Genomic DNA, 22290 nt, shown 5'->3' with positions numbered 1-22290 from the left:
CCGTGGTCTGTTTGTCACATACACACACAGACACACACACACACACACACACACGTACACACAGTATCTTTGCTTCCCATCTCCAGGGCCTGGACAATGGTGAGTGGAGAGAGGGACAGGCAGGGTGGAGAAGGAGTGAGGTTAGGAATTGTGGGGAGGAGCTTGAAGGAGAAAGACTAGTAAGTGACAGCATGTTGGGAGCTGGGCTGGGACCCCCGGTGCAGAGGCAAAAGTGGACCAGAGCAGCGCTGAGTCTGAAGGTCTTGGAATGGGGCTGAGACGGCGGAAGAGAGCCTCCAGACAGAGGCGCCGGGGGAGGGAGGCCCTGTGGGGAGGGAACCAGGGCAGGCTTAGAGGGATGGAAGAGATGGCTGCAGGAGAGGTGGAGAAGGGCAGAGGGGTGGGTGGCGTGGGAGGGCTGTGGGGTGACCTGTAGGGATGGCGGGCTGGTGGCAAGGCTGTGGTGGTGGGCCCTCTGGGGAGGGAGGAATCGGGGTAGAAGCTGGTGGGGTAGGGGTGCGGGGTGAGCTGGCAAAGAGGGCGCCGCAGGGAGCTGAGCTCAGAAGGGAAAGGGAACTGAGTGCCTGGAGAAGTGGTTGAAATGTCACTGTTAAGTGCGAGGGCCGGGCCACCCCCTAAATGCCGCATAAACCCCACTTAACCCATCCCTCCCACTTCTAAACCACCCTCTAAACTCAGTAACCAGCTGGGCCACTGAGGCCCCCCACCCCCCAACTTAAACCCGCTAAATGCCCCTCCCTGCCCCCACTGCCCCACTCTGGGATGGGGACGGAAGGTGGGCACCATAGCCTGAACACAGATAAACCTGTTTAACCTCTGACCTTTGACCTTCCAGCGGCCTTTTCTTTCAGTCCCCTTTCCTTTTCTTCTACATCCCCATCTTTTTCTTTGGGTCACTCGTGCCCCTCGGGTGGGGCTGGCTCTGGACGGGAGCCTAGGGAGGGGACGGGAGGACGAGGGACCCAGTGCTGCTTCTCCCGCCTTGGGTGGACCTTCCCCCCCTTTCCGGTGGATGTTGCTGCTTTACTCTGAGTCTCCTGAGAAATGCGTAATTACTTTGCTAACTCCTTTGGACTTCGCCGCCTGAGAAACCTACTGTCTTTCTAAACTTTTCCAAGGAAACTTTGATAACGAGCGCCTGGCGATTGCTAGACAGAGAATCCCCTACCGGCTTGGTCGAGTAGTAGATGAGTGGCTGCTCGACAAAGGTAATTAACCAGAATTAATTAATTAATTAATTAATTAACTTTAAAAACACTATCTTAAAGGTGCAGAGCTCTCTCTTTCCCCACCTTGCCTTCCCCATCGCCCGCCCCTTAGCGGAGGCCTGATTAGCCCCCACCCCCGGGATGCCCCCCCCCACTTTCTTCTCTGGGTGCAGATCATCTGTGTCTTTAGAAGTAGAGGGGTGGTTTCAACAGGGCTAGGGTTTTGCTCAGAAGAGGGAGAGTCCTTGAGCTCTTTCCAAAGCCGGGATAGGTTAGGATAATCCGTGAGATTATGGAACTGAGCCCCTCCCCGCCTCCCCCCCTCATCCTGGAACCGCCTGGTAAAGCCGGCTGGTGTGTAGATCAGGAGCGGGGTTTGGTGAAGGGCTGGCTAGAGGGCCGCAGTGCACTGAGAAGCAGAAAGTGCTCATCCTAGGATCCCAAGAGAGGGTGGGAAGTCTTCCCCAGAGTCACCCTAGGAGGAAAGGCAAGTATGGGGGCCTCACATCTTACTGGAAAGACCCCCCCGCACCTGCCACCAAGGGAGTGGCTGTGGGACACTGTTTCTGGAATGGGCCCACCTGGGTCCAGAAGGCCTCTCAGAAGTAAACAGAGGCGGGGGAAGGGGGATTCTAGGAGGTAGGGGCCGGGGTGGCCATCCCCCCAGGTCTTTCTGTGCCTGTTAGAGCTGATGAGGAAGACAGAACAGGCCCGCTGAGCAGCTACAGGGAGTGGCAAGGCATTGCTGGGTGTGAGGGAGAAGGCCACTTGTCACCAAGGGAAGTTGGGGCCAAGGGCCAAGCCATCCCTTCCCTTCGGAGAGGGGGCGAGCTCTGTACCTCTAAGGCTAAACTCTAGGGGGGAGTAGAACTGTTAAACCCCCACCTAACCAGCTGATAACTGTGCTTTTAAATGTTGCCCAGCTAAACCCCCAAATGTCCCCTGCAGCCCCCCGCACAGCCAGCGGGGACTAAACACGCTGATAACCAGATGTGATAAATCCATAACAGGACAAAAAGTTAAAGGGACTGTAACAGACATCGCTAAAACCTACAGCCCCCAGCCACACTGGGTTGCTCTCTCCAGCGGGGTGAACTTTAACCCTTTGAGGAGTTCATGGCGGGCGGGCTGCAGCGGCCAAGTTCACAGACCTTTGTAGCTTCCTCTCCATTACCCACCTCCCACTCCCAGAATCAGAGAGGCCAAGGGAGCAGCTTGGGCTGAGGCTGGGACAACTTGTGACCCCAGGGAGACAGAGCTGGACAGGCCCCCGGGGGGCTTTCCGTTCAGGTGACGATGAACCCCAGAAGTCCCTCCCTAGCTGTAGGGCCATGCCCTCTCTTTAGACCTCTGTTTTCACTTCTGGAAAGTGAAAGATGGGGCAAAATGCTCTGTTATTTCCCAGAGTGTGGAAGGAGGAACTCGCTTCCCCTATCTCAGGAGGGGTGAGCCCCCCAGCCCCTCAGCCTACCTCCTGGGGGCTGCTGGGAGAACGAGATGAAATAAGGAGCAGGAAGGTATTTAAGAGCAAGATCTGGGCCCTCTTGGAGGGATGATTTTACTGTCAGCTTCCGGCATGGGGTAGGTGCTCAATAAATATTTATCGAATGAGCCAACTTCCAGTTCCAAAACATGTCTGGAGCAGCCTAAGTCCCATGAGAGGCTTCCCAAGAAAGAGATTTGTGGTAAAATGAGCTTGGGAAATGCTGAATCCTGTTTCTTCCTCTCGAAGATACACATGGATGTTGGTTTAATAAAGGCTCTGAGAAGTCCTGCGAGAACAAAAGCTGTCGTTTGTGAAGCGTTCGCTTCCCAAACTCATTGGACCACCATGAGGCTTCTCTTCTTCATTGTCTCCTAACTCTTATGCCTGGGAATTATCTGTGGACGGTAGTCCTCGAGCCCCTCTCCGGGTCTGGTGTTCCGGCTGCTACTGACTAGGGCTCAGCATTTGTGGGTCCCGGCACCCCCATTTGTAAGATGTCGACGCTAGAGTAAGAGCTGGGCAGTGGGAGGGGGCCAGACAGTCCAGCAGATTCCCCGCCAGGGAGGGTCAGACAGATGGTTGGGTGGCCCCAGGGAACCCGTGTTTCTGAAGAGAGTTTGGGTTTCACAAGTTGGACGATCCTCAGCCCAGGTTTTGGGGGCAGGACGTACAGACACCTAACTCTAAACCAGATCTTTAAAGAGGTACTAACCAGAGGCTAACGAGGGCTAAGCCAGGTCTTAAACCCCCCAGCGCCCGCAGCTGAAGGTCCAGGGGAGCGGGGGGGGGCCGTGGAGTCATTCCTCTGTCCCCCTCCTCCCGAAATAAGCAACACCAAAACAAAAGTTAAATCTAAACTTAAAACACAATAAATCTCTTTTCTAAAAACCAAACCAAAGCAACAAACTCAGAGGGTTAAACCGACCCCCAGATTCACTAAAACCAATAAGAACAGCCGAACCCCACCCAGGGGGGATGCTGAGGTGTCAGCTGCTGAGTGACGAGCGAGATTGGAGCTGGAGCGGGATTTTTTTGGCTGTCAGCGAGCGAAGCAAGGTCCCTTTAACGTTTTCCATCTCTGTGCTTGCACATCCGGGCAGGGAGGAAGGCCTCTGCTCTCCAGGGCCTGGTCCCCCTCCTGGGCAGGGCAGCGGCTGGGCCTTGGAGAGGGGAGGAGAGAGGGGAGCCTGGCCAGAGGTCAGAGGGCTTGGTGTGGCTGGCAGGGAAGAGCGGGGTCTGCGTGGCTGCTCCCACCCTCACGCACGCCAGCCCTCCTCCCGTGCACCGTCCTCACCTCCGGCACGTCGGTGGGTGGCTGTCGCTCCCTCTGCTTTGACTGACCACTCAGCCCGGCAGTCTCCTTCTCTGTCTCTGCCTTTTTGTCTCCTCTGTCTGCTGCTTCTGAGGGCTCCTGGCTCCGGGCTGGACACTGGGCATGGGACGTTTGGGGAAGCAGGGGGAGAAGATGGGGATCAAATTGAGGGATGGGAAAGAACGGGGGTGTGATGTCCCTGGAGCAGGAGAGGAGAGGGGGATGGGAAGGTCAGAGGCATGAGCATGGCGGGGAGAGGGGGGAGCTGGGCTCCCTTTCCCAGTCCATGTGTGCCTTGGGGACCCTCCCGCTCCGGGGTCCCCACCTGGCTGGGCTGGGGGCTGTGGCTGACAAGGACTTTCCCTTTGGTGTCTGCCCCCTTCCTCGTTTTTCCAACCCCCACTCCTGCCCCTTGCTGGTTTCCCTCTCCATCCTCTTTCCTTCCCTTGGCTTCCCTCTGTTCTCCCCATCCCTCTCCAATCTCTCCCCGCTGCCTGCCCCTCCCCTGTCCATCGCCCCCACCAACTCCCCCCCGCCCAGGCCGCCAGCTGACCATCTTCAACAGCCAGGCTGCCATCAAGATCGGGGGCCGGGATCAGGGCCGCCCGTTCCAGGGCCAGGTGTCCGGCCTCTACTACAATGGGCTCAAGGTGCTGGCGCTGGCCGCCGAGAGCGACCCCAATGTGCGGACCGAAGGCCACCTGCGCCTGGTGGGGGAGGGGCCGTCCGTGCTGCTCAGCGCGGAGACCACGGCCACCACCCTGCTGGCTGACATGGCGACCACCATCATGGAGACCACCACCACCATGGCTACCACGACCACGCGCCGGGGCCGCTCCCCCACGCTGAGGGACAGCACCACCCAGGTGAGGACCCCCGGGGCCACCAGCAAGGCCTCGTGAGGCTTTGGGTGGGGGCCTGGGCTGATGTCCGGTAGCAACTCTGGCGCCCAGGGGAGAGTCTGAGGGCTCTGGTGGGATCCTGGAGGCTGCCGTCTCCTCGTCATCATGGCAATGGTACAGGTGAGGTGGGAAAGGCCTCCCTTCCCAAAGTGGCCTGGCGACCAGGGATGTTGTCTGTGGGAAGGTGGTCACTGTTTCTAGGGCCCAGGCCCAGTGTTAAGGGGGAGTTTGGTACTCCAGCTAGACCAGGAAAGACCACCTAAGAAGGGAGAAGTCTGGGCTGGGGTGAGGGTGGGACGGACCCCTCTGCCTGCCCACACCAGAGGCCAGGCCCAGTGGGGTGCGGGCAGAGAGCGAGTACAACTGGGATGGCGTTGCTCTGGCTGGGCACCTAGGAGTGAGCCCTGGAGGGCCCAGAGGCTCAGCTGGGGGTGGCCACTGCTCTCTGGGGGCTGTCGGAGGCCCACAACAGTGTCCCCTGGATTGCTGGTGTCCTCGCAGTGGGACTCCAAGCCCACTGCCTTCTCATGTCCTCTCCTCGGGACCTGGAGCAGGTGTCCCCGCCTGGCAGGGTGTCCTGTGCCGGTGTGTCGGAGGGGCTGTTGGTGCAAACGGTTTCCTAGTGCTTTACCCTCCGCGCTGCCCACCCCACCTGCTCAGGCGCTCTCTCCGGATCAGGACAAGCCCAAGTGATTTGAGTTTATCTTCTCTTGTACTCGGAGTGGGGTCGAACCTGGGGAATGAGGCTCTCATGGGGCAGGACAGGCCTGGCTCTCCGGGTGCCAAAAGCAAGCTGAGCATGTGTGACTTACAGCGGCAACTCGGGGGCCCAGCTGAGTTTTCTGATTGTCACCATCAATGACTGTGGCCCCGGGAGGGTTTACTCAGTCACTCAGTCCCCCTCACCCAAGCTACTTCTGTCCCTCATCACCCATGGCTGCTGACTCTGTGCCTGGAGAGAGCTCTGAGCTCCCAGGGTGACGGAGAGGTCTGAGGGCAGCCTGGGGGGGCGGGTGTGTCAGTCCCCACTCCACCACCAGCCTGTCTTCAGTGTCTATAAATGAGGGCCAGACTCCATGAACTCAAAGTCCCCTCCTCCCTGCCAGTCTGTGCTGTAGGGGGCCTGGCACTGGCTGCCAGGCTTATGCAGGGGAAGAGAGAATGCTGGAGCCCCGTCCCCTCTGCTTTCACTGCCAAGAAAAGCTAGACAGGCCTTGTCCCAGGGAGCAAGGAGCCCTGGGGGAAAGCCATGGTCCTACCCAAGGTTGGGCACCGACTGTGCCCAGTGCCCAGAGGCAAGAAGGGTGCCCCTGTCTCAGTGGGAGGTCACGGACTGACCATCCAGGTGGAAGAGGGGTTGGGGGCCTTCAGGGTCACAGCTGTGCTGGAGAAGCCCCCACAGGAGAGGCTGGGGCTGGTGGGGGGCAAGGATGCAGAAGGAAAACCAGTTTTCTGAAAATGGGATGGAGTTGAGGGGGTGGGGAGTGGAGAAAAGGCACCATTCGACCCTTTCACCCCTCTCCACCCCAGACTCCTCCCACCCTTGGCTTTTAGGAGCCCTCTCCCCGCTTCCTGCCCTCTCTTGGGCTCCATTCCTGCCTGGATTCCGGGTTTCCCTCCTTGGGTCTCTTCCCTAACACACTCTGAGCACACTGCCCTCCCCGCTCCCTTACATTCACTCATCTCAGGGATTCTCTTTCTTTGCAATCAGGAGGAGAGAAAATGCTGACAAAGTCGACTCCCATTGCCATGGCAACCACAGCCCTAATTATTGTGTGCAGCCTGGTTCCAGGCTCTGGGAAGGGGGTTGGGAGAGAGATGATGGGTGGTGGGGTAGTGATGAGCCACCCACTACCCCTACCCCAGGTCCTCCTCTCCTTTTCTGCCTGCGCTGGCTTCCAGAGGCCCCCATGCCTCAACTCCCTGATGTCCTGGGTCCCCTTGCTTCAGCCCTGCACCCCCAGGTCCGGCGTCCAGCCTCCTAGCTTCCTAGAAATGAAAGACAGAGCACGTGACATCCCACTGATCTCTAGGAGCTGTGGGAGCTGCTGCAGGGTGGGCGCTGGCCAGTCTGTATTTGCACGTGGGGAACAGGGGGCTCTCGGTCACCCAGCCAGCAATGGGAGAACTGGGCAACAGATCAGGGTGTCTGTGTCTTAGCCCAGGACCCGTCTCCTGTGTGGTGCCACACCTCCAGAGGTGGCTTTGGGGCCTACTGACCCACCCCCGAACCCTCTTCCCCACCCCTCCCTCCTGTCGCCCACAGAACACGGATGACCTCTTGGTGGCCTCTGCCGAGTGTCCAAGTGATGACGAGGACCTGGAAGAGTGTGAGCCCAGTACTGGTGAGTGCCTTTCCCCCCTCCCCTGCCCCGGGCCCAGGTGACGCTGATGGGAGGGGGGCGACTGTCCCTGCCACCTTGCCAGAGCCCAAGGGGCCTGCTGCCAGGCCTTACCTTTTCCTGATAGCTTCCTCTGCCTTCCTGCCATTCCCCTCCAGGTCCCTCAAATTGTCCCTCTGGCAAGGCAGTTTCTGGCTCTTCAGTGCCCCAGCCCTCTGAGGTAGTGAGGTCCTTAGCTTGGGATCCTGGGGTTTAGGGCCAAGGAATGCTGGGAAACAAAGAGGGAGACTTTTCCCTAGCAAGATGAGTAACTGCAGCTCCCATGAGTCTTTATCGGGTGGAGGGTGGAGGGGGAGGGTAGGTGGGAGAATGCAGGCCTAGGAACTACAAATCCCATCAGCTCTTGCGTCCAGAACTGCAACTCCCACCAGTCCCCGCGGCTTGATTTTTTTTTCCCTGGGTCAGCAGTAGAGGAGACCTCCGCTGGATCCAGAACCCTCCTCTTTCCTGGTCTCAGGGAGGTGGCCAGACCAAGCTGGGGCCGTCTATCACGCAGCAGCTCTGTACCCAGCAGTGTGTGGCTGGGAGGTGCCCTTGGCCAGATGTGTGGTCCCCTGGGGAGTTCGGGACCTGAGTTCTGGTCTAGATGTCTAGTGGAGCCGCTGCTGTTGCAGGAGAGCAGGGCCGGGAGGGAAGGCTTCCTGGGGGTGGCGTTCCAGGCCTCTGCTGGATCCTTTCAGCGGGAGAGAAGGGTGCGGCCCCAGAGAGAGACCTTATTGGCAAAGGAAGGGTGGGCCTCCAGCACCGATGAGAAGGGTGGGGTGTGGAGTGATGCAGTGGGTGCAAGGTTGGGGGTGGCTGAGAGGACACGGCGGGAGGGAGGGCCTGTGAATCTGAGGTCCTGGTGCTTACAGCTGGCAACAGGAAGGAAGGAAGGACTGAATGTGGCCAGATTTCCCAGCGAAGGGTTATGGGACTTGGTGGTGGCCTGGATAAGCGTCATCCCTGGCTGGGGTTTCCAGAGACTTCTCCTGGTTCCCTTGCAATGCGTGGCACCTGGGCTGTTGCTACTGGAAGGCTGGAGGCTGGGCAGACTCCTGCGGGGTTGGGGGAGGTGACTGGGCAGGTGAGGTGGGCAGTGTGACCAGGGCGGTGTGAATCTGGCCTGGGGTGGGGGTGGGGGCGATCTGCCAGTCCCAGAGGAGATGCTCCAGCTGAGGATAGGCTGCAACCATGGAAGGAGTGTGGGGAGAGCAAGAAAAACGGTGGAGCCCTGGGGTAGAGGCTCAGCTTCCAGAGACAAAGGGGAGAGACAGTTCTGGGCCACAGGCCCCCCGACCCCGTCAGCCAGGGCTGAAGACGGTTTTTTGGTGGTCCTGGGCCCTGAGGCACTTGGAGGAACTGTAGGCTGCTGGGTTGGAAAGGCCTCCCCATCCACAACCAAGAGCTGGTGCTTTCTGGAACAGACGCCCTCCACCGTGGGGGGGCCCCTCTGCTGGGGGGCCATCTGGCTCCATCTCACTAGGCCATCTCAGCTCAGAGATGCACCCCCGCCCCCCGTGCTCTGCCATTGCTCTGGGAGGCTCTGGGCATCTGGCAGCTTCCATATGGCCTTCCCCTCTTGACTCTGCTTTACTCCTTTGACTCGTCAGGACTGGGCTTTCCTGGACATGGAAGCAGTGCCTTGAGCCCAGGCCCTTGGAAAGTGGCTGTGATGAATGGCCCCATGAGAGCCCTGGGATAGGACTCTGGGGACAAAGGGCTGGTGGATCATGAGAGAAGGGCACTTGGCCCCATCCCATGTGTTTGCATGCATGTGCTCACTCTGGGGGGGGGTGGGTGGGAAGAGACTGTTCTCCCTGGACCCCATGGAGAAGAGTGTTGGGCCAGACTGCCACAGTGCAGGGACATGAAGCCCATCCTGGGCCATACCAGGGCCACACGCTATCTACCAAAGTTCTAGCTTCCCAGCTGCGGTGCTGAGTGTGTGCACCGGGCCGAGCTCCCTTAGTGTGTGGGGACAAGGGAGCGAGCAGGAGCTGAAGTAGGCGGGTCAGCTGCCCTTCCGCAACCAAAGGGCAAAACCTATGAGGGGAGAATGGATTGCGGAGGAGGAGTGAAGCTGGGGGATAGGGTTGCTGGGCAGCCGGGCCCCTGGCTTCAAAATGAGGGCGGAGTGCATGCCGAAGCCTCCAGAGGAAGCCGCCCGAAGCCCCCTGAAGCCCCCCGGTTCTCCCCGAGATGGGCAGAGCACACGCCTGCGTTTCCATACTCGTGCCACTCTGAAATGCTTCTGCTTGGATTTTTATCTTGATGGGAGGCCAGGTGAGGACCAAGACGACTCCAGAGCCCCTCAGGCTGATTTAGACCATGTCATCCCCCTACTTAGAGGAAAAGGGGACTCCAGCCAGAGGCCCTCTTGTGCCCCCAGAGGAAAAAAGGAGGCTTTTTCCTCTAGCCAAGGGCCAGGCCTCCTTGGGCTCCAAGGTCAGGGTTAGAGTTAAGGGCAGCCCGGCTGGAAACAGTGGCTAACCAGGGGCTCACCCAACGGACCCCAGGACATTGGCATCCTTCCCACCTGCCAGGTCCTCCTCCCTGCTTCCAGATGTCAAGCCTGGGATCATCCTGACTTGCTTTCCATTCTTTCCCTTGACCTGGGCCCCTTCACAGACCTTGGGCCCCACTCCTCCTCCTCGCGGCTTGGTGAGATCATCCTGGAATATGGGTATTTCATGGGTATTTCACCCGAGGTTGGCAATCCAAGGATATTGTCTGGCCAACAGTGTTTAGATTGCTTGGAATGGGAGTGCCTTTAGTGCGGTCGTGCTCTGCATAGAGGGTCATGTCTTACCGTCTTAGCCCGCTGGACCCACACATCATGTTGTGGGCCGGGCCCCTGTAGGGATCAGAGTGTGCCCTGCCTCGGGGTGCATGGGAAGTGCACGCCCAGACTCAGATCCCCAGAGGCACACACTTCTATGCACACACAGAGGCACACACACACACACAGCCATGCACACACATGTAGGGATCTCCCAGCAAAGTCACACCTGCCCACTTGCTCACCAGTGCCCACCTGCTCAGACCCACAGTGTTTCACACTTATGCGCGCTCGTCACACCAGGGTGTGCACCCGGGGTGTCTTCAGCCCTTGGAGGCACGCTCCCACACACACTCCAACCTGTTGAGGCGCAGACCAAACGTTTGGGATCCCATGCACACGCTCAGAAGCTCCCGCCTACGCCAGACCCTTGCGACGGGCATGTGTGTTCAGGGTGAGCTTGCCCACGCACATCCTCGGATGCCCAGAGATCCACACCTGCAGTCGGCGCGCAGAGGCACACACGTGTGTACAGATCCCGCTGCATAACACACGTGTTCCCACCACGTCCTCCGTGCGCGCCCAGACTTACAGATGCTCACAGAGGGTTCCAAGGGGCCGTGTGCTTGTGTTCAGAGCAGGCATGTACAGGGCACCTGGACCCCCTGAGGTGTAGCCGCACACGTGCACGCACATGTGCACACACGTTCACATGAGTTCCGGGAGGCACACACCTGTGCCCAGGCTCTCAGGCGCGTGTGGCACAGCCCCACCCAAGTGTGCCCTCATGCTCAGACCTGCAGCATCCCTCGAGTAAGTTCACAGGCTCAAGAGGGCCCTCAGAGGTATGTCATGTCCCAGCACCTGTGCTTGTTCTCGCAGAGGCACACCTGCCCTCCTCCCATTGCCCCATGAGAGGGGACCCTCCGAGGCCCCCAAGCTCGGACCTGCAGAGGCTCATTCTTATGTTCATACCCTCGTATTCAGACACACACACACACACACACACACTCAGTCATGTCTACACCGGCCCATGTGGGCCCGCACAGGTATTAACCCACTTACTCCTGTGCTCAGACGTACACCCGAGCTGCACGGGGAAGAAGGTTTCCTATCCTCAGGCCCTCGGGCTGTGCAGACGTGCTCAGACCCAGCAAAATGCCCGCCCCCGTGTGTGCACACACAGCTGTTCAGACCCGCAAGGGTGCACGCGGGCCCGTGTAGTCAGGTTTCCAGATGCGGGAGCAGCTCGTGCACTCACCCCACAGGTGCACATCGCTCCTGAGACTTGGCCCCCAGGCACGCATAGACGAGACCCCCCAAGGCATTCACGGGCTCAGGTCCACAGACACACAGACACGCTTGCTCAGACCCACACGCCACTCAGAACCCAGGAGCACAAAGGCACTCCCCTTCCAGTGTTTCTTGAGGTGACACCGGTCGCGGTAATGGGTACAGCCTCCACCACCCTGTGATTTGTTACATAGAAGCGTGTGTGTCCTTCCCCTAAAGTCACAAACCAGTGTTCCCGGTGGGTGCGCCGCTCCTCGGCACGTGCTAACTCAGGGCCTCCTCGCCCTCCCCGGGTGACCTCCTCAGTTGGGGTGGAAGGTGACTGACGGGCGGGGTCCCAAAGGGGTGGGTCCTGTGGGTCAGGCCTGGGAGGGAGACCTATGTTACACCTGCTGCTTCTGCTCAGTCATGTGGCCGCAGCTCCGCGTCCAGGAAGTCCCCCAGGAAGGAAGCACAAACAGATTTGGGGACCAGATGGCAACTTATCTACCTGGTGTGGCCTTTGGGCCACCCATAATCCATGTCAAATCTTCCTGACACCCTGAAGCCCCTCCCACTCAGGGCCGTCAAGGCAGAGGTAAGGGTATCTGGCAGGCGGTGGCCCATTGTCGGTTCCAGACTTGCTCCATATGTGGTCCGGGTCCCTGTGAACTAACAGGATAGCCATTCTCACTGTCCACACAGCTCCGCACACCCTGAATCCAGTGGGTGGGCCAGAGGCGGCTACCAGGGCCACTCTAATTCAAGAAAGGGAAGGATGGAAGAAGACACACAGAGGCTCTTGGTTTTAAGGAAACTAGTTGAGGAAATCCAGCCCTCCACCCCTGCAGTGGGAAAGTTTCTTCCTTAAACTCAGCCTCTCCCGTCTCCAAAAACGCCCTCTCCTTTGTTTGTGGCCCCGGTGCTGGCATGTGTGAGGTTCTTCCCAGTTCTTACCCTCTACGGCCATCTCTGAAGTGGCTGTTAGGAAAATGTCCTTCTTGGGGGCCCCATGGTGTTGACAGCTCACTTCCTACTCCTGCATATTTGGGGACCCAAAGGCTCAAGCTGTCGAGATAACTGCCCTCAGCGTTCTTTCCTAGACATACTTGTCAAGCGCTTTGTTTCCTTGTTTCTCCAAATCTTTGCTTGTCTCTTAATTTAGACATGACTATTTTGAGGGCCTCGGAAACAGTAGGTGGGGAAGCCATGTCCTTAGTCTGATCTGTGGGGCACAGCCGAGCCCTCGTTATCTAGAGGGAGGTTTCGCTGGGTCATGTTCCCTCAAAGCCATTGCTGACCTCTCTTGTGATCTGCGGGTTGGAAGCAGAGGTTCTCTTGACACTTGGCACTCCCCTCCCCTTCCTGGGCTCTCTCTGTTCCCTTCTCTGCTTGCAAACCTACCCACTCTTGCCTAACTTTGTCTTCTTGTGATGTGTGGCTGAAAGCAGACAGTAAAAGCCGGCACTGGCACCCCGACTTTCTGGCATGTTTCTTTGGTGCCTCAGCCTCAGCAGACACCTGGCCTTCCCTGTAGGTCATCACAAGCAGGGTTGGAACCGGCTGTCCTGCCATTGCTTTTCTGTAGTTTTGGATCTTTCCAGCCGTTTCCTTGGAGTGTTACCGGAAGGCCACCAGTTCTTGTGATGCACGTTTCTGGTTCAGTGTCTGTATTAGTTCAGGTAACATTTGTTTCTGGAACAGATGACCCCCAAATCTCAGTGGGTACCTCAAGGGAGGTTTCTCACTCAGGGGAAGCCCCACCAGGGTGCTCCTGGTCAGCCGGTGGCTTGGCCCCAAGGGGTGCTTTGGGAATCCAGACTCCTTCCATCTTATGGCTCCTCCTTGATATTCACCATGTGGTTTGCAAGGTTACCGGAAGGAGGAGAAAGAGCATGGCGGATCGCACATAGGGGACTTCGGGTGGGCCAATATTGGCAGTGCCCCTGGCTCAGTCATGTGACCATACCTAGTTGCAAGGGATGCTGGGAAATGTCTCAGTGGAGAAGGTGAAAATGAGTTTGGGAAAAGGGGCGCTCATGAAGCCCACCTCATATGCTCAGACCCGTGGTGGCATGCTCATATGTCCTCAGCAGCACAGGCGTGCATTCACACACCACACACACACACACACACACACGAGTTCTGGCTCAGGCTCAGGCGGGTGGACACAAGCCCCATGAAAGGCTCACTTACACGCACACGTCTGTTCTGATTCCCTAATGCCCAAGTCCGTGCACTTGGATCCATTGAGGCTTGTGTACACATGCACACAGGCTTAGAGATGTGTGCCCAGGTGCACAGAAATGGACTTTGATGGTGTATTCTTGCATGTAAACACACACACACACACACACACACACACACAAGACAGAGCCCTGCCTGACCTTGGGTCCACCTTGATGTTTGCCGTGGCTATGCTGGGGTGTCCAAGTGGGGTGAGGCTCCATCCTCCAGGCTACCGCACCCAGTGGCATAGGTGGTTGGTTCTGGGCTGGAACAGGTGAGTAAGGGCTGAGAGCTAGCTGGTGCTTTCTGTTCACCCAGCTGCTCGTCCTGGTCCTGGGAGCAGGGCGGTGTCCACCAGGAAGACAGAGTGCTTTATTCTGATTGTGCACAGAGAGACCGTGTGCCAGGCCAAGCCCCTGACGAGCCGTGGCCACACTGAGGGGCTCCCTTTTTAACCCACATGAAATGCCCTGAGGGCTATGGCTTTCTGGCCCTCCCAGCCCAGGGCAGGTACCAAGCGCTTGTGGGTGGGGCCTTGGCCTCAGTTCTCCATGCTGTGGGTGGGCCCATCCTGGTTGGGTGGGAATGGGGTTCTTGGGTAGGTTTCTAGTCAGGAGCCTCTGTGTCCTGAAGGCAGAAAGAGCTCAGTGGGCTGGTGCAGCAGCCCCTAGAGGTAGGGGAGCAGAGGGAGGAAGGGGTACCCAGGAATGGCCACTGGTCTCCTTGGCCAGATGGAATTCTCTAGCAAGTGGGACTGACATGCCCTGACATTCAACTTAAGAGTAGAGGAGGGGTAGGGTTTGTGATAAATGAGCCTGTGAGTTCTTCCAAGCGATGCAGCCCCCTGACATGGGGTAGGGGACGAAGTGGCCTAGGCTCTTCATCAGACTCGCAGGGGCACCCCATCTCTGGGTGCACCCTTGGAGAGCTGAACCCGGTCCCAGGCACCCCTACAAGTCTTTGTGAGTCTGCTGCCTCCAATGCCCAGTGGCAAGGGTGGCCCGGGGAGCCCCTGGTTGGGCTTTCACAGTGAGGAGTCTCTGAGGGGCCTTCCCTTGCTCCAGACCCTCACCAGGGCAAGCTAGCCTGACCCCTCCTGGGCCAGTGTATGACCCCCAGGAAAACCCAGTACCCTATATTGCATGTGACTTGCAGGCCACAGAGCCCAGATCGGCTGGAATGAACCTGGGGGAAGGAGAGAGTGTCCCTATCTTGGGGACAGAGTGGGAGCGGTGAGGGGCAGAGATGGCAGCTGGTGTGGAGGACGTGGGTGAGCGCAGGACACCCTCAGGAGATGCTGTCAAAGCCGTGGACAGAGCAGGGTCTAGGGAAAGCTCCTAGAGAAACTAGGCACATAGGGAGAGGGCTAAGACCTGGATATGGAGGCCAGGACACAGCTGGGGTAGAAGGACAAGGGCGAGAGTCAATGTGACTAGACCTGGGAGGGCTCTGGAGCTTGGGAGAGACTGCACAGGGGAAACCTGTGTGCCCCCAGGACCTAAAGAACCAGTGTGTTAGAGCAAATGGTTGCAGAGGGCTCAGGCGGGGCAGGAATTGTCTGTGGCCCAAGGCCTAAAGCCCTTCCCCTTGCGCCCCCAAGTCTATCTGGGGGTGAGAAAGAGAATAGAAAGACAAGATTTGTGCCCTGATTGGCCTGATCAGCCCCTCTAGGGCATGACGAGCCTCCTAGCATGGGACTCCTCCCTGGGCCCTAGCATCCTGGGCCCTAGGTATGGGCAGCCTGTTGAGGGGCACAAGCCTGCCCAGGACAAGCCTGATTCTGAAGTTTCCAGGAGCTGCTGGTGGCCCCACGGAAGATGGAAGGTAGAGATGGCTGTGGGGGAGGGCTGGGGCCATGGAGCAAGGCGCCTATCAGGTTGAACTCCACAGTGCCTGCTGTCTTAGGCCAGGAGAGAAAGGCCATTCAGAACCCAGTTGCTCTGGCCCATGAGAGGGGCTTCCACGCCATCCCTGGATACCAGGCACTGTGCTGGGTGCTAAGGAGATGGGCCTCAAGCCTTCCTGGAAGAGGAAGAGGAGGTATTTGGTTGGGCTTGAAGGATGAGTGAGATAACCACAGGGGCAAGGTGTTCTCTGAACAGAAGGCAAAGTTCAGGAAGATGGGAGGGGGTATGGTCCAGCAGGGAGGGGAACCCTGCCATCATTGGACACAGGCTGCCAGCCTCCCCCCAGGAGCTGAAGCTGAGTGTTGTCCTTACCCAGGGACCAGGGTGCTAGGCTGTCCATAGTGGGTCCAGAGCTCAGGAGGGGCCAGAGGGACAAATTACTCATCCATAGGCTGGAGGTCTGTGGGAGCCCGGCCTTGGCCTCACCCTGGGCCTGGATCCCAATACTTTAATTTTATAGACGAGGAAGATAAGAAGAGTGAGAGAAGCTTGTCCACAGTCACACAGCGTGGCCTCCCAGGTTACCAACTGAGCTAAGAGTCAAGCGGGTTATTGCGGGCATGGGGAGGGTGAATCAGACCTTTCCAGGCTCCTTGAGAGACTCGGCCCTAGTGACTTTGGGAAGTCCTGCCCACCACAGGCCTCCGCATCCTCCTCCATAAAGACCAGTGTTGGACGGTCCCAGCTCCACAGGACCTGCTTGTCTGCTTTTGGCTCAGTTTCTCAGTGTGGCGGAACCCCAGGAAGGCCAGGTGCCCTGGGGCTTCACAGTCTGGGGTGCAGGTGAGCCCTCGCCCAGGGGGAGAGTGGAGTCTGGTGGGAGGAGCGGCCTGAGGACCTTGGCAAGCTACAAGTTCAATGGCAAGATCTTGGCTGTGGCTGGCTGGTGTGGCCAAGGACAGCACTGCCCGGTTGCTGGAGCTTGGGACATGAAGATCAGCAGTGTTTGAACAGCAAGCGCAGACACTGGCGGGCTTAGGGTGCAGGAGGAGGGACGGAAAGATATGGCAGTGGCACGTGGCTGGCTTGGCTGCAGTGGGGCCCTGGGATACTTCCAAAGGAGGAGGTTGGGGGTTGTGGAGTCATGAAAACCACACCCTGCAGAGACCAGGGTTAGGGCAGGGCTTGGGTGGAGGGAGAGCTAGAGAGTAAATCTTCAGCCCCAACCAGACCCAGAGGTGCCCCCTCTAAGAGGAGGAAGACTTCCCCTCAGCTGCTTAGAGCCAGACTCCTGCTGGCTCTACCCCACACCAGTGGGTTGCAGTATTTGGGAAGGGGTAGTGGGCTGATGGGAGTTGTAGTTGTTGACCCAGGGGCTGATGGGAATTGTAGTCCTTATCCCTCCAAGAACTAATGGGAGTTGTAGTTCCCACCCTTTAGGGCTGATGGGAATTGCAGTTTATGCCCAGGGTACCTCAGTTATAAGACCTAGGGAGAGAGGAGACCTAATCACCCCCCACAAACCTTTCCGACTAGTGTCCCCCCACCCCAACCCCTGCCCGGGGCCCTGTATTAGCAAGTGCTTCCTTCCCAGATGGCTGTGTATGTATTTTCTTTTCTTTTTTTGCTTTCTTCTTCTTTCCGTTGTTTTATTATTGTTTTAACAATAATAAGAGGGCCAGAGGCAGTCAAGCCCTGGTCAGGTCCTGGCGGCCCATGGGGGTTCTGGGGAGGGGGAGGGGGGAAGCCAGTGGGGGTCAGAGGTGGAGGGTGAAGAAAGAGAAAGTTGGAGAATTAGGGTTAGCTCAGGACTCACGTGTCCCAGTCCACTTCCCTCCCTCATTCCTACCCCCTCCCCACCTCCCTGCCTCTACATGGCTTCTCACCACCTTGCCCAAAGTCCTGTGGGACAGGACCCTTCTCCAGTGTGTCTGTCTCTTCCTTGCCCGCTCTTTCTCATGGACCTTGTCACCTCCCACCTTCAAGTTCTCATCTTCCCATGATGAGCCAGCAGATAGCCTTCAAAGCTTCCCATGATCATCCCCTCTCAAGTCCTCTCACCCATGTAGCTGCCAGCCATGTACCTCTTCCCCCAGCCCTCCTTTCCACTGCTCTGCCCACCACACACACACACGCTGACACCAAGTGGTGGTAACAGTTTCTCAATGCCAGCCTGCACTGTGAAGATTTTAGCTTTGTGTTTAATGAGGGGGAGAGGGCACAAGTGAGGGAGGAGAGAGTATTCAGGAGGAAGCAAGATGTCCAGGGAGAGAAGAGTGAGGGAGGGAGATACCAAACAGATAGACAGAAAACGTGGTACGGAAAAGTTGTTTTTTTCTTATTTTTTCCGGGAGAACCCGCTTACACAGCTCTGTTTGTAATTTTTTTCTTCATGCTAAAATCACACGGCCTATTTGTTGATGTAAGTTGCCTGAATTCCGTGGTATGCTATCTTCTTTTTTAAAAACGAAAGAAAAAAAAAAAAGCAAAAAAAAGAGAAAAATCTAGAAAAAAAAAACACCCTAAAAGATACTGTTGTTAGGTTTGTTTAAATGCTGCTCTTGTATCTGTTTTTAAGCCTTAAACTGGTAGAGTTTTTTTTTTTTTTTTCCGTTTCTTTTCGATTTCCTTTTCCTTTCTGTTCCTTTTGGTTTCTTAAGACAAACAAAAGACCAAAACCCAGTGAGCCACAGAGCCCGTGCGTGGGGCGCCCAGGGCATTTGAGCCGCTGCCCGCTTAAAGCGCAGTGCTCCGGCCGGCTGGCGGGCGGGCGCGGCCCGCTCTAGTCTCCGCCAAAGCCAATTGGAACCGATTTGGGTGTGTGAGGCTGTTGTTTCTCTCTCGTGCCGGCCGCCTGTACCCCGGGCCCTCGCTGACACCCTGTTTTTTCTCTTCTCTCTCTTGTTCTAGGAGGAGAGTTAATATTGCCCATTATCACGGAGGACTCCTTAGATCCCCCTCCCGTGGCCACCCGGTCCCCCTTCGTGCCCCCACCCCCCACCTTCTATCCTTTCCTCACGGGCGTGGGCGCCACCCAAGACACCCTGCCCCCACCTGCGGCCCGCCGCCCGCCTGCCGGGGGCCCGTGCCAGGCCGAGCAGGACGACAGCGACTGCGAGGAGCCCATCGAGGCCTCCGGCTTTGCGTCCGGGGAGGTCTTTGACTCCAGCCTCCCCCCCACGGACGACGAGGACTTTTACACCACCTTCCCCCTGGTCACGGACCGCACCACCCTCCTCTCGCCCCGCAAACCCGCTCCCCGGCCCAACCTCAGGACAGATGGGGCCACGGGCGCCCCCGGGGTGCTGCTGGCCCCCTCCGCCCCCGCCCCCAACCTGCCTGCGGGCAAAATGAACCACCGAGACCCGTTGCAGCCCTTGCTGGAGAACCCCCCCCTGGGGCCCGGGGCCCCCACGTCTTTCGAGCCGCGGAGGCCCCCTCCCCTGCGCCCCGGCGTGACCGCCGCCCCCGGCTTCCCCCGTTTGCCCACAGCCAACCCCACGGGGCCCGGGGAGCGCGGCCCGCCGGGCGCCGTGGAGGTGATCCGGGAGTCCAGCAGCACCACGGGCATGGTGGTGGGCATCGTGGCGGCGGCGGCGCTCTGCATCCTGATTCTCCTCTACGCCATGTACAAATACCGCAACCGCGACGAGGGCTCCTACCAGGTGGACCAGAGCCGGAACTACATCAGTAACTCGGCCCAGAGCAACGGGGCCGTGGTGAAAGAGAAGGCCCCGGCCGCCCCCAAGACACCCAGCAAGGCCAAGAAGAACAAAGACAAGGAGTACTACGTCTGAGCCCCGGCACCGCGCCCACTGCCAGCTGTGCCCCTCCCGGGAGGGCCCGGGAGAAGGGTGCAGCCCTCTCCCTGCTGGAGCTCTGGGGACCCGCTCCCCGGCTGCCTCAGACTTCTCTCACGAAGAGGAAACGCAAAAAAACAAACAAAAAAAAAACAACAAAAAAAAAAACAAAACAAGACAAAAACAAAAAAAAAAAAAGAAAGAAAGAAAAAAGAAAGGAAAGAAAAAATGAAAAGAAAGAAAAAAAAGAAAGAAAAGAAAGAAAAAAAAGAAAAAAATAGAAAAGGAAACCCTGTGCTCGTCCCCTTCCTCTGACGGTCCAGTGCGGCGGCGCTGTCCGTCCTGGGGCTGTCTGTCCCTCTCCGCTCTGCGCCTGGCCCGGGCAGGGCACGTGCTCACAGCCCTGGGTTGATTTATTTTTTTAAGGGGGGAGGGTAGTTTTATTTTGGTGGGGTTGGGCGGGAAGGAAGGCTGAGGGTTTTGTAAAGTGTCCACTACTCGTCTTGTTCATTTCCTCCATTTTTCTTCCTCCCTCTGTCCCTCCTGCCTTCCTTCTCTTCCCAAGCCCTCCGGCCCCCATCCCAGGCTTGCTGTGTCTCTCTGTCCCCTCCCTCCCTCTCCACTTCTTTTTTTGTGTGTCTGGTTTCTCCCTTTCCTACCTTTGGGTTTCCAGAGTCGGTGGGAGAAGGGCGGGCGGGTGGGCCCAGTGGCCCAGCGGGAGGGGAGCAGGGGCGGGGCAGGGCAGTGGGGTGGCCCCCCCAAGCGCCCCGACTCTGCCCACCAGGAGGAGGCGCTGGCCTGGTGCCGCCCAGGGAAGGGGCTCGGGGCCTGGAAAGGCCTGTTCTGTTGTGTGCCGCCGGGCGACGTGCATTGATGGGGAAGCTGCTGGAGGAGCAGGGGTGGGGGGGCGGGAGGGAGGGGAAAGGCAAATGCAGATATATATTAAAGACAAATTATCTAGATACTGCGAGCAGCAGCCTGTGGCACCCGTTGGGCGCGGGCATCAGGGAAGAGAGAGAGCTGGGCGTTGCCCGCTGACTGCTGGGGTCACTTCTCTGCCCACGGGCTCCCTGCTCCCCCAGTTTTTTTTCTCTCTTTGTTAACAAATGTGTCTGAGTCTTGGAAAACACCCCAACCCCGGAAATGTGTGGGAAAAGAAAACAAAAACTTTCCAAATCCAACGGTCCTGTGCAGTTTTTTGGGGGATGGGTAATGTTGGGACATCGGTCCTGTCTCTGTTCTGGGGTTTGGGTACAAACTGGCCAGTGACAGCTGGTAAGTAGCCTCCAGAATTTTGGGCTGAGCACGGTTTTGGGTTCCTGGGGGCGGCCTGTCTTTGTCTCACCCTCATGTCCCTCCTGGCCTGAGGATGGGGCTGCGGGCCTGGGACAGCCCACCCACCTGAGACCTCAGGACAAATCCCCAGAGGCAAGAGCGTCATGTTGCCCCCTAGTGGTTAAAGTGTGTCTATGCTGCTTGTGCGTGGGTCTTGCAAGAGCCCTGGAATTTTTCTTTTTTTTTTTTTTTTTTTTAAGATTTTATTTATTTATTTGACAGACAGAGATCACAAGTAGGTAGAGAGGCAGGCAGAGAGAGAGGAAGGGAAGCAGACTCCCTGCTGAGCAGAGAGCCCGATGCGGGACTCGATCCCAGGACCCTGAGATCATGACCTGAGCCCAAGGCAGAGGCTTAACCCACTGAGCCACCCAGGCGCCCCCGAGCCCTGGAATTTCTAAAGCCCTTGGGGAAGCTGGTATTATTCCATGGTGACAAGAGCTTCAGAGGCTGAGTCTGCATTGACACCCCCCCCCCCAGTTCTGCCTAACTCCAGAGTCTCTGCTTTTTCTGCATCTCTAAGGATTTGGACCCTATCATCTGTAGCTCCCCCCAACCTCCAGTCCGTGCTGGCTGACTATGGGTAGGTCCTGGGGCTCCAGAACCTCCCCCCAGGTGTTTGCTCCTTCCTGGAGACACTAAACAGGGCCACGGTCCCAAACACGCTGAGAGGCCGATCTGTATTTGCTAAGCTCGGTGGCAAGGAGTAGAAACTTACGGCGAGGGCTGTACGTACCTGAGGCCCTGGGCCTATGGGCATTCTCTGGGGAACAGAGTGTGGGAAGTCCTCATCTCCCACATGGCAGTGGTAGATGGCCACGCCACTGGACACATGAGCTGTGACTCAGCCCTGCTTCTGCCGCTTGGGTCTCCCCCACTTTGTGCTGGGGGATCTTGCCTCCCTCTCCTGGCTCTACTTTCTCGTACCTTTGGCTTGCCATCACCCTTCACCCCTCGGATCTGCATCTCGAGCTTCCAACCACAGGTAGCTCTGACGCCGGCCAGTTCCTTCTTGCAGCTTCCAGTTCACAAGTCTGGCCCATGTTTAGGCGTGGATCCCTCTCAGGGTCCTAGGGCTTGATGTCCACAGGAGCTGGGGCAGCCACAGTGAGAGCTCTCCTGCAGCCACCCCCCAGGTGTGGATTTCCATAGACTTTGCCTCTCCTTGCCCTTCTGAACCAACCACCTGGGGGAGGCATGGGCTCTGCTCGCCCCCTGCTGCTCGCAGTCTTGGAACCTGAGGTCAGCTCTAACCCCCCCCACCCCAAGGAAGCCAGAGGGAGGCCCTGACTCAGGGCAGTCTTGCCGGGACATCCTGTCCCTGTCCCAGGGACGACCTTGTGCCCGGGTCTTTGACGGCTGCTCTTTCTGACCAAGGGATGGAAACATCTCAGTTTCCTCTGCCCCATCACCACTAGCCAAAGAAAACAAATAGAAACTGGCAGGAGTTCCATGGTGCCAAGAAGGGAACATTCTTTTCCAGAAATTTCTAGAATTGTCCTAAACAGTCTATCAGAGTAAGAGACCGGAAAGAGGGACAGTGCAGGAGTTGGAAGAACAGGTCCCAGTCCTGCTCACTGCCATGTGGCTGTAGGACTGGGTGTTTTCCTCTCTGTGTTGGGAGGCTAAGAGCTCCTGTCACTTGAGGGCTTGGTTGTAAGAGGAGAGATTTCTGGACTCTACCATGGACTCAGTTTATCCGTCTGTGAGATATG

The 22290-nt window shown here is 57.9% G+C and overlaps 1 protein-coding gene across 29 annotated transcripts in view; it reads left to right on the top strand.

Annotated features, from left to right (window-relative positions):
• The window catches only part of NRXN2 (neurexin 2), a 106192-nt gene extending 85770 nt beyond the window's left edge, over positions 1–20422 (top strand). For 13 of the 29 annotated variants that reach the window (XM_047691620.1, XM_047691613.1, XM_047691611.1 and 10 more), the window contains 4 exons: positions 1140–1229; positions 4568–4893; positions 7196–7274; positions 18351–19370. In XM_047691620.1, coding sequence (XP_047547576.1) covers positions 1140–1229; positions 4568–4893; positions 7196–7274; positions 18351–19237 — 1382 coding nt within the window. In that variant the 3' untranslated portion in view covers positions 19238–19370. Of the gene's footprint in view, positions 1–1139; positions 1230–4567; positions 4894–7195; positions 7275–18350 lie in introns of all 29 variants that reach the window. The other 16 variants (XM_047691635.1, XM_047691626.1, XM_047691627.1 and 13 more) reach the window with 5 other exon arrangements.
• Positions 20423–22290: the final 1868 nt, after the last annotated feature.

Source organism: Lutra lutra, chromosome 10, assembly GCF_902655055.1.
Source record: "Lutra lutra chromosome 10, mLutLut1.2, whole genome shotgun sequence".
Lineage (NCBI taxonomy): Eukaryota > Metazoa > Chordata > Mammalia > Carnivora > Mustelidae > Lutra > Lutra lutra.
This window is presented reverse-complemented; position numbering and strand designations above follow the sequence as displayed.